Genomic DNA, 12,537 nt, shown 5'->3' with positions numbered 1-12,537 from the left:
TTGCTTTATGGATATTAAGGTTCCCTTTTGATTTCGAAGGTGGTGGAAAGAGAGTGAGTGAGAAGAGGAGACATCAAAGGCAGTACAGCATAATTTTTGGTTTTCTATTCATTCTTTTGCCTATTATTGATAGTTTATTTCTGGTTACCAATGTTAACATTTGGTTTTCTATTCATTCTTTTGCCTATTATTGATAGTTTATTTCCGGTTACCAATGTAAACATTCCTGAAATACTAGCTTCTATTTCTTAGAGCAGTAGTTTTCAGCTTGAGGAAGGAAAAGATGATACATGAAAGTAAAATTGTATGAAATTATTTATATATGCACATATATGAAGGAAAAGTCCAGAGCTTTTATCAGATTATCAGTGGTGTCCATAACTGAAGGGAACAAAACAAAATAGGCTAAGAGCCATCCCCTGAAAGAGCGGTCTTTGCAAATACAAATTTTGTCTACAAGAGAAATCAAGTTATACCAATGATGACTAATTGAAAAAGGAGGACATACAGGAATTTGAGGAAACTATATTAAAACCCACATGACCCAATTATCCTCAGTTATTTCAAAACTGTATAACATAGTTCAAAATGAGTGCTGCTCATATCCATTTAATGGACAGTTCCTGGATACTTCTTTTATAATTTGTAAGGCAATCCAGTTTCTATCAAGATTTTTCTTTTCCTCCCCGAAGTGTTGTCCCATGTCACATTTCTTTGCATGAATATATCCTTGTCTTTAAAAAGTATTAGGGGGCTATTTAGAGCATGTATCTTAGAGGTCTGACCTATAGAAAATACAACAGGAGAATGTAGATTAGATTGTATATGTTTCTTTTAAACACTAAGTGAAGTCCTCAGTCCTCTCTGTAGACATTTGGGGCCTGTGCCTTCATTAACCCACCACAGAACTTCTGACATTTTCCTCAGTTTTGTTCTTTTTCATTCCCTTTCCCTTTACTGTAACTAAGTTAAGGTAAAATGATACAAAGCAAGGACTCTTAAAGGATGTATTTATACAAAGTTTGAATTTTCCAGTTTCTCCTGTTTCTTATTTTCTGTTGCTTGTCTCTGCATATTTCATCTGTATTTTGTGCATCTCTGAAATGATCAATATTTTTGAAAAATTACTCCATCACTTGCTCTGCTTTGAAAACCTCATTAGTAAAGTCCACAGTTTTTAACATAATTTAGAAGTCTCAACTGCCTTTTTAGTCTTACCTCCTCTCCATCTTCCACTACACAACTTCACAGGAATATTTCCTGATGCCTCATTAATATCATAAACATTACTTCCTAGGCTGAAAATGCATCCTATTGTTTATTCTTCTGAAGCAAGATTTTTCCAGCTGGCTTCCATTTGCCACTAGTTGTATAGTTTTCTCTGAAGGAAATTCAAAAGATTTTATAATCGACTATGTTTGGTAAATGCTCAAGACCATTTGGTTCTAGCCCTTTGGGGATTCATATGTATTTATAAATGCAAGGGGATCTTACAGTTAAACAAAACAAGTAGAAGATAATGTTCTTTAATTTCGTTTAATACAGTGGTTCCCAATCTTATTGGGAAAAACATGCACGCACACACACCCAGACATACCACACACCATACCATATACTGACATGCTATACCCTAAAAGTGTTTCTCAGGCTGTCCACTTTAAGACACGCTATCCTCTAGAACCCCATATGAGTCTTAGAGGCCCGGAGACCTCTTTAATCTCCTTTTGAAGGTGTTGTGTCTGCATAGCTTGGTGGTTATAGCACTAATTCCATTTGCATCTCTGCCCTTCCAATAATACATCAGCTTCTCTTGGTACCCGATCTTACCCAATTTATGTCACTAACACAAAGCCTAATAAGACTAAAAGCTCCTAATAGCTATAGTGTCAGTTTTACTTTCTTGAAAAAGACGTGCTCATCACCATGGCTTCCATGAACAAATAAAAACAAGCATACACGTGTGCGTACCATGCTTCCATCTAAATTCTTATTTACTAACTTGTAGGTTGAAAATAAAATGAAGAGAGAACATCAGTCAGTAACAACCCAAGATTTGTAAACAATCCTTTATACCATTGTTTTTTCTGTGGATCATCAATCCTAATATTTAGGTGAAGGGCCAGAATAAAGCATGTGGATTTGGAATCATGCAAGAGGTTCAGCCAAAGCATATAGAGGCTGCAAACATGACTTCAAAAAAGATTTAGATTGTATGTGTTCCTGTAAGTTGATTCTGCTGTACTTTAAACAAATAATTATATTAGCCCACAGATTCATATGGGGAGGAATGAAGTACAAGTCCTTTCTTCACTCTTGACAAATACACTTGTAAATTATCAGAGTAAGAGTTATTCCAATACAGGGGAATAGACTGTCCTCTTTTATATTGACCCATTTAGGCATTGTTTATAGTGTTTTGCTCCAAATCAAGGATCATAAATATATAACAATAACAGCAATAAAAACAACAAAAACAATACTAATAAAATATTTTGCCTTTGAAAGTATGAAACTAGTTAAAATATATACTAATAATTACAATTATTTATTGAGCACTTGATATTGAGCTAGATATTTCTAAAATGTGAGAGTTTAAACTAGCAGAAGTTAAGACCCAAGGTCACAAAACTAGTACATGGCAGAGCTGTGACTCAGATTGTGCTAGTTTCAAACCTTCAAACCTTCAAAAATTCCGAGTTTTTTTCACTTTTTTGCCTTTGTTTTTTTAGCTTTTCCCCCTCTGTCAAAATTGCACTCTAAAAGTTATACTTCTATTAATGACTCTCTTGAAATGTTTTTTTTTACATGTGACTTCTTCAAATATTGTTTTATACATTCCACTAATTTACCTTCCCCTTACTTCACCTAAAGTAAAATGAAAATCATATTTTATGCATTTTGTTGAGGCCATCAATTTCATCTGTTCTAAAATCAATCCTGTCTCTCTCTTGTGTATGCAGATAGATCCTGAAAGATGCCCTCTGGCAGGAAAGTTAAAATTAAATCTCCTATGTTTATTGTTTCATGAGTGTTATAAAATGCTATAATTTCATTTCATTGTTTCACATTTATTAGAAAAAGACCAACAGAAACTAAAAAAATATATAAACATGGTAGCAAACTCATTCATTGCTGCTATTTATCAAGGGATAATTCTACTTTTCTTATTATGTGGAATGCTTTTGAATAGAGTGTGTTATTGATCACAGGAGTTGTTTGTTTTCTTTTGTTCCTTTGAAGAGTGCTCACTCTTGATCAGAATCTTATTATCATTACTATTTTTCTAAAAAGTGTGTCACACAGGCAATGGAATTTCAAAGTCTGCTCCTTGGGAAGCATTGTGAAATCCTAGAAAGTACAGGGACTGGGGCACCTCCAAGAATAGACTTTGAAGCCCATCTTTCCTACTTTTCATGGCCTTAGTTAAGACCCTTGCTCTTTTATCAGCCTCAGCCCCCATATCTGTAAAATGTCATTGCAACACCAAACTCCCAGAACAGTGATATTGATTGCATGTTAGATGTCTGTATGTATTATTTCATTCATGGAAGCATGCAGCCTCCCCAGTCACCTCTCTCCACCTCCACTGCCAGCACCTTAGGCCAGGCTACTATTATCTTTTGCAATTACAACCTTCTAGATGCTCTTCCTGTTTAATTGCATGTGAACGCATCTGCATGTGTGTATGTGTGTGTATGGATTTTATTCAAACATAATACTCTTTTTGTCCAATTTCATTCTTGCTTATTACACTCATATTACATTTGCTTATTACTCTTACTATACTCAGCCACAGATGTCTTCAATTTTTCAAACAAACCAAGGTTTTTCTCCCTTCAGGGTCTTTGCACAAGCTTATCCTGTTGGCTAGAAGGCTCTTGCTTCCACTTCTTGTATGACTACCCTTTCTCATTTTTGTTCAGTTTCAGCCTAAATGATATCCCTTTAAAAAGTAACTTTCTTGACAACACTACGTAAAGTAGATCTCTGCTTTTTCTTTGTTCTGTTCTGTCTATGCTGTGTTGTTTTCTTCAACCCAGTTTTCAAAATTTATATTATTGATTCATTCTATGTTTTCCCTCTTCCTCATTCATTCCATTGGAGAGAACACTTTTTTTTGTTCTTTTCACATTGTTTCCCCAGGTCATATTACAATACTTAGCATCTTGTAGATACACAATAAATATTGTTCGACAAATAAATGAATGATTTTTCATTTGTGCACTGTGTGTCTGTGAATAAAACAAGTGTTTCCATGGTAATATCTGAGAAACTAATTATTGAAATATTTGTCACTGCTAAATTAGAATCATGATTTTAAAATTTTGTGGATATCCATTACTACATGACAAGCATTGGCTAGATACGTATCTATAAGTATGGGCTATTATCTTTTTTGACCTGTGATATTCCCATGATAAGCAAACTTTATATTGCTGCAGTATTGGTCATAGATAGAAGGGATTAAAAGAGATAAACCAAAGTATGTTTTTAACCCAGACGTAATTAACTTGATGCTAAATAGAACATCTCGATTTCTATAGATGGTGATGAAGCTCAAATTATACTCCACTAGATTTATTTATAGTAACAGGGGAAGCTCCTTCCTGAAGGAAAAATAGCTGAAGAGGTCGGTTGCCAACTAATTCTCAAACAATAAATATTCTCTGAGGCTAAACAAGAGACCTTGAGTCACCCCTGGAAACACAATATTTTCAGTTCAGTCCCTGTGTCAATGAACCATCTGGAGCACATTACCCTAATTCTGTATGTATGGCAAGCAAGAGGTAAGCATCTGAAATAAAATCTTAGAAAGACCCTATTGAGGAGATAAGATGTAGAACAGAGTTATGGAAGGCCCTCTGTCCAGCACTGATCACTGATGTTCTCTATTTCTCTTTCATGTTTGGTTTTGAGTATGGTGTTATCATAGTGAAGGAAGATACTGGTTTCTCCTGAAGGAGCTGTTACCTGGTCCTCCACCCATCCCACCAGAGTACCATTCTCTTCAGACAGAACCTGGTTTATCCCCAGCTGACTCCTTTTCAGCACTTGATAGATGTTTCCTGTCTCTGGTGGAATGTGTCCTATACTAAGCGGTCTTTTCATTAAGATAGTTCCATTTCCTCTCATCTCTTCAGCCTCCTTTCTGCCCAGAGGATCTGAGGTATTTTCTTGCAATTCTACCACTTCTAATTTTATCAAGTGCCTACCAGAGAGAAAACTCTATGAGGGGAAAAGACTGATGTTTGTCTGCCACTAAATCCCCAGTACCCAGCCAAGTCTTGGCATACAGTTTGTGTTCAATAAATATTTACTGTCTGATCAAAACCTATCATCCTGTTAGACACATGAACTTTCAGTCAGATATCTTGCCTTCTAATTTTGAAATCCTCAACCCATACGCTCATTTCTGCTTTGGCCATTAAAGAGGAGCAAGTGGAGAGAATCTTTTTATTCATCCTGTTAAACTGAGGGCCAAGTAATGTGTAGATGACTATATCATGGCATTATTGAATTGGAGACTAAAGGTATATATCACCTTATAACTTTTAAGATAAATTACCTGTAACTACTGGGGGAAAATTGTTTTAAATAAGAGTAACTAGCCATCAGAAAATACCACATCAACATCTAATTTTGAAATGGAGGGATTATTTAAAAGGATTCTAATCAAAAGGGATTCACGTTGATTTTTTATAATATTGACTGTGAACTCTCTCTCTTTGTCATGGGTGGTTGTTACTCTCTTAAGGGACCCAATTCAAGAAAATGTCATCTTTTACTTCAGAATCATGGGAAGGTGGGAGGAAGAGACAGGACTTCCAGTTCTACTTTCAAAGTAAACCTATGCCAATTTTAGCACAGATGTACCATGAACTAGAGATCTATCTTAGAGAATAGGAAGGTGGCCTCCCTTCTTTCTTTTTCTTTTCATTTCTTTCTTTCTTTCTTTTTTCTTTTTTTTTGGACTCTTTGTTTAAATGAGTCCAGCGGAAAAGAGTCAAGTGCAGTAGAATTCTCTATGTTCCATGTTGATACTGGTTTTCATTTTGTGAGATGTTTTAAAGAACTCTTTACAGAGGCTCACTCAATCCAGAAGATTTTTTACAGATTGAGTTTTTTTAGTGGCTTGTGCTTGATTATTGCTAATGATTTTCAGCTGCATCATCTCCCAGGAAGCTGACCCCCTCGAGTTTAGCCTTAAATCTATATCTTCCAGGCAAACTAGACATTTCAAAGCCACCTGCACTCCTTTCTCTGAGGCTGTTATAAAGCAGACATTAATTGTTGAAAAATATTGAGATGACTACGAATTTAGTGCTAATTCAGTCTTTGACATTTGTTTTGCATGAATGTGATAATGAATATTCTAATTGCAAAGTGAGTTAGCCATTTGTATGGTATTATGAGACATGATTGAAAGTGTATCTATGTTGAACTTATATAAGTGAACACTATTTAGTGTGGATAACAAAAATGAATTTGGGAAAATGTTAAATATAAAAATGAGATACTTGAGCGATTAAAAGTGACTTAGGAATGATATAATGAATCAAACATGAGTTCTGACTAGCACAAAGGATTCAAGGAATTCAGGAGCTATTTGAACAACTGCGTATGTATCAACCAGTCAGCCATATGTCCAAAAATTATGCTGAACAAAGATCTGATTATCTTCATGTAAATATGAACTCTAATAAACATGCCTAAATAGATTCATTTGAGGATAAGATAGTGCAGTGGACACACACAACATAAACATTTTTTCACAGAATGAATCATTCATGTTGATTTGCAAAAATCATAAAACAAAGAATCAACTTTTGTTTTTTATTTTGATCTTGCATAGGAAAGGTGATGAAACAATGTATTTTTTTCTGAGGATAAAAACTGCTGAGGAATCATTAAAACCTTGGAAACAGTCAAAATCCACAGGGTAAACCTCCAGATTCCAGGAGGTCCAAAGGCATGCATGTCAATATCACAAGTAAGTGAAGCCAATGTGTAATTTTTGAAATATCAATGCCATTGACTCTCTGAACTTGTGTGATGAGTTTTGCATGAACAATGGAGTTTTATTTAAATTCTAAAGCATATGACAGTTTCTGTATGATCAAAAATGTCTGGCTTATAACTCTGTGATTGGCTACATTACCCGAGCAGCAGTCTGGCCCACACAACCATATCCTTGAAACTGACCTGCATATATTTTGATCAAACTCCCTCCACCAACTGCATTCACCAACTTAGCTAAATGATATTTGCTGCCAAGTATATATACACTCCATCCTCAAAGGATCACAAATAAAAACACTCAAAAGAAGATAAGACCGATAGAGGGCAATTCGACATGATGAAATTAAGAAACATTGAAACTAATGTTAGAATATTATTTTTAAAAAGAAGTCACCTTTGGCATATCATTGCTGAAGGTGAATATTTTGATTATAACAACATTTATGATGTCTAAGTGTTTAAAATTACTCAATTTTATTATTAGAATTTTAGCTTTTACTTTGTATGTGTGCACACGTATGTGTATCTTTTTTTGGTAGATGGAAACAATGCCAATCCTTCAGCTACAGGAGAGTAGTCTAGGGGAGAATGCCCACTGTTTGTTTCATAGGAGAGTAGCAACTTGATCTTTTGTAATAGTTAAATAAAAGTATAGAGCCACAGTTCTATTCCTTTCATAGGTGGAAAAAATCTGACTCTTGTCAGGTAAACTGCTCGGCAAATAGTAAGTTGAATTCCTAACAAACACCCACATGAGGCACAAGAATAGTTGGATTAACAACTCCAGTGTCATGCTGTCAGCTGCTGTTTATTTAAATTAAAATGTCACCATCCAGAAATAAATTAGGAAGTTGAAAAATGATAAATTTCTTAAACATACAGTACTTTGGCACCTTGTTAAAATAAGTCTATTACATTTGTGTTTTTTAGAACTTTACATAGACTGTTTCCATTTTGACATTCAGAGTATAGCAGGTTTTGTTTTCGTTCTTAACTCTCTCCCTCCTTCCTCCCTCCCCCCTTCCTTCTTTCCTTCCTTCCTTCCTCCCTCCCTCCCCCTCCCTCCCTTCCTTCCTCCTTTCCTTCCTTCCTTCCTTCCTTCCTCCCTCCCTCCCCCTCCCTCCCTCCCTTCCTTCCTCCTTCCCTTCCTTCCTTCCTTCCTCTCTCCCTGTCTCTCTCTGTGTCTGCATTGTCCTATCTAAGCTACATAAGACAGTTGTTTAAAAAAAAAAGTTCCATCAATACACATCAATACACAATTATCAGATGCTTTACTTGCATGTCTAAAACATGTTGTTCACATTATGTCTATCTAAATATAGCTACAGCTTTACAGATTTAAAAATTCACTTCCTGCAATTGGTTTTCCTAGGGTTCCAATGTTATACGTTATTTCTACATTTGATATGAAACAAACATGCCTTCCCATGGGCTTTTCCCTCACTTCACGCCATGTGAAGGTCAAAATTTTGGCCCCATCATCACTCTAAGACCTCCCATGTGATCACCCATACCCCGAGATATTTAAAGATCGTTTTCTGGCTCTGGGTTCATGGCACAGCAGGTCATTCCGTTTCAGGAGCCAATTTGGTCATAAGTAGGAAGAGAATTAACATCTCCGAAAGAAGAATACTCCCTCTCTGTTCCCATTTGGATGTTTCTTGCCTATGACTTTGCAGATTGTAAATGATGCAAATGCACACTATAATGCAGGTTAATCAAATATGAGACAGTTGTATACAAACATATTCAGCATTAACAACATGGAGATATTTACTTGGCCGGGTTTTCCATTTTCACATAAAAATGCCTCATATTCGGATGCGAATTCAGGGGCGTTGTCATTGACATCCAGCACTTTAATAGCAACAGGTACTCGGGATATCTGACTGTGGTTCCCTATGGGAAGGAAAAAATAACATCAGCATTGAGGATATTGCATTTTAATGTGCAATTCAACTTTCTTCTTGAAAGCTTGTGTGTCGGTTTCAACTTCCCTTAATTAGGGTGTTTTCAACATGATGATTATGGTATCTGACCATTCAGCAAGGAAAAATAGCAAGTGCCTGGCTGCTTAAAAAAAAGTATAAATTATTATTCCAAACACCATTTGCTGGAGCTTAGCTTGATAAAGACCATCTCTAAATAAATTAAAAGAGGTTTCCTTGATGAAGAATGCTTTATTTTATTGATAAAGCCCATTGTACAAAAGAAAAGAATGCTGTATGCAACAAAGATTTATCTCTTTCTTTATCTTGTGTAGACAGCCCATTTCTGCACTATTACTTGTTCGACTGACTATATATTAAAGATGAACATCAAAAACTGAAAAAAGGCTAGAACCAAATCAGTTGTTGAGAAGGTATCTTTAATACTGATAAAAGGGATAGTCTTAAAGAAAGGGAATCATATCTTTTATGAATTTTATTTTTTATTCAAAGTTGACCTTGGGATCTTTTTGGGTAAGATAAACCCAAGTTATTTTAATATGTCATTTTCATAAAGATTTTCATCAGTGTAAACAGATAATAATCTTTTAATCTTTCCAGGTCAACTCCAGTAGCACAGACCTTAATCCTTAAGCCTTAAGTCCTTAAATTTAAAAAATTATACACACACACACACACACACGTGCACACACACGCATACACACACAAATATGCATGCACAGAAATCTGGCCCATTAATACATTGCTGACTTGGCCCACATGATGATTTTTCATTTCTAATAAATGCAGTACCATTTGACTCTGACTGTATCATGCAATAATCTTTTGATCGCTTGTAAATTATACAGAATGCATTGAAAATGGCCAATTATTTATTTGTGTTTCTGTGGCACTGAATATTTATAAGCAAGCTAGGAGGGGAAAAATCTTTGGCTTTTGAATATGAAGAAACAGACTTGTATTTGATATATCAGACTCTTCTTTTTGACAGTTGATTAAATTCAGACCTCTGAAACCTTCAAATACTCATTTTTTTCATTACATATAAAAGTATTTTAAAGCACATGCCAAATAATCACAGCCATGTTACAATTTTATAGTTGGTTAACCCCACTGGCAATACTACAAGATTGGAATTTAACTACCATGGCTATTCTCCAATATTCTAATTTGATTAACTATGGATGGATGAATATTATCCTTTGGAATTCCAACCACCTCAGTAATGGAACAAAATCTCAATTCCCAAAAATCACACCAGTGGCCTTAAATGTCTCACCTAATATGTCCTTTTTCTTTTACTGTCTTATGTCTAATGAATTAATTCATTCTCATTCAGAGAGGAGGCATGCAGCTCCCTAGTTTCAATGGAAGGGAAAGTTAAAAAAAGTATAACAACCCATGACTCTGAGGACAAGAAACTTACATTTTACCATTTATCTACTTGAATCAGGTAGCTAAACGAGTTACAAGGTATTTGAAATAAGGTCTGATTATATCCTTAAAGATTTACATCTCTTTTCTGGTCTGACCATGAGCTGAATAGCAGCTACTGAAGAGTAAAAGGGAATCTAGTGTTTGCAGGAAACAAATGTTTGGAGCCCCATCTTTGCCTCCCACTACCAACATGATTCTGAACATGTTATTTAACCTCATTTTATTCCTGAGGACACTGAAACTCAAGACCTTGACACCTTATTTACAGAACTATTATACATATTATATGAGAAGAATTAGAAGTGCCCAGATCACATTGGGCACATAGTCAAGTGTATCTTAGACTTTACCTTTTATAATTGTAAACATCAGCACTGTGCATATTCAGTGTGCACTATGTACAGTGCAAGATATTTCACAGAATCATCTCATTCAGTCCTTACTGAAGAGCTATGTAGTAGGTAATGTGATTCCCATGTTGTGGATTAGTGACGTGGAGACTGACATTCACAGGGCTATATGCCTTTACCAGTATGACTCAAAAATTAACTCCAAGACTCCAAAATGTAGTTTTGGCCTTCCAAACATGAGTCATTTTCACAGTATTATATTGATGAAGTTTAAAACAAAGTATATTTGCTTGTTGTTTACTTGTAAGGTAACTAATCACTGCCATTTCCTCAAGAATGCTTATAGGCTTGTTATAAATTTTTATTTCAAGTTTGACCACTATTTGAAGTTTGAGTACAAATATAAAAAATCAAGCTGGATAAATCTAATGGGTTGTACCACCACTGATATTCTCAGAATTGCACTAATAATCTGCAAGCCTCTCTGAGAAACTGAACAATTTAAATTCCATATTTTTCCTCATACTTCTATTTTGCCCAAAGTCCCTTTAGTTGATTAATTTTATTTTGTGATTTTCTTTTTTTTTTTTAATGAGGATCTTGAATCAGATGCGTATGTTTGATTGATTGATTGATTGATTGATTTTGGCTGTGTTGGGTCTTCGTTTTCTCTGTGCGAGGGCTTTCTCCAGTTGTGGCAAGCGGGGGCCACTCTTCATCGCGATGCGCGGGCCTCTCTCGTTGCGGAGCACAGGCTCCAGACGCGCAGGCTCAGCAGTTGTGGCTCACGGGCCCAGCCGCTCTGCGGCATGTGGGATCTTCCCAGGCCAGGGCTCGAACCCGTGTCCCCTGCATTAGCAGGCAGATTCCCAACCACTGCGCCACCAGGGAAGCCCTATTTTGTGATTTTCTGTATTTCAACTCTAATAACTATTGATTAGTTAGTCATTTACATAACATTCATTTCTTCCGTGCCACATCTTAGACCAACTCTTGTGTATATAAGTGATGAGAGGAGCCTTCTATTATGTTTTAGTCTCGTTAACCATTCAATTCATAAACAGACAACGATCAACATAGACTTGAACAGTGAATAATAGATGCATTGTCTTCGAAAACTGCAGGTACAAGAAAAAGCTGTCGTACTCCTCTTTAAACATGATTTTGTTCCTGGGGAAGTGAAGAAAATGCTGAGCTTACTGAGTTAGAGTCACTGATAATGGTTGATTGGGCCAAGTTTACAAAATATGATATTCTTTGTCTTCCCTCTTTCTCATGCCTTGTACACACACACACACACACACACACACACACACATGCCGCAGGCAAACATGCATATACAGATTTTGCTCTCACTATTTTGGCAAAAGGATAATTATGCCAAGGCACATGTTCTTAACTTCTCTCTTCTTAATCTCACAGTTTTAATAAACTGCAATTATCTCTTAGATCTAGATGGCCAGCAGGTGGTAAAGCTCAAGCATAGAGGCTAGAGAATCTCCATGAGCTTCTTTCTGGGATAACTTTCAACATTAAAGTAATATATGCTTTCTCTTATTGTAAGATCTGGGACAGGGAGGTGTTTAACTATCCAGGGGCCCAGACCCCTAGAATAATACCATCTAATTTTTTTTCTGTTGTTAGAAGTAATGTAGGTTTGGGAGCTATCATCACTTAATATTGTTAAAAGATCACGAGCATAGGGGCTATATCACGTGATCACTGGCGAGTCACCGAAATATTTTTTGATCCGATTTACAATTTTAAAAGCTAGCATAAAG

The 12,537-nt window shown here is 35.8% G+C and overlaps 1 protein-coding gene across 3 annotated transcripts in view; it reads right to left on the bottom strand.

Annotated features, from left to right (window-relative positions):
* Positions 1 to 12,537, bottom strand: part of CDH8 (cadherin 8) — a 367,969-nt gene that overhangs the window by 63,586 nt on the left and 291,846 nt on the right. For all 3 annotated transcript variants that reach the window (XM_007198048.2, XM_057535058.1, XM_057535059.1), the window contains one exon: positions 8,798 to 8,919. In XM_007198048.2, the coding sequence (XP_007198110.1) occupies positions 8,798 to 8,919 (122 nt within the window). The remainder of the gene's footprint in view (positions 1 to 8,797; positions 8,920 to 12,537) is intronic.

The sequence above is a fragment of the Balaenoptera acutorostrata genome, chromosome 19, assembly GCF_949987535.1.
Source record: "Balaenoptera acutorostrata chromosome 19, mBalAcu1.1, whole genome shotgun sequence".
In the NCBI taxonomy this organism is placed as follows: domain Eukaryota; kingdom Metazoa; phylum Chordata; class Mammalia; order Artiodactyla; family Balaenopteridae; genus Balaenoptera; species Balaenoptera acutorostrata.
Note: the sequence above shows the minus strand (reverse complement) of the source record. Positions and strands in the feature narration are given on the sequence as shown.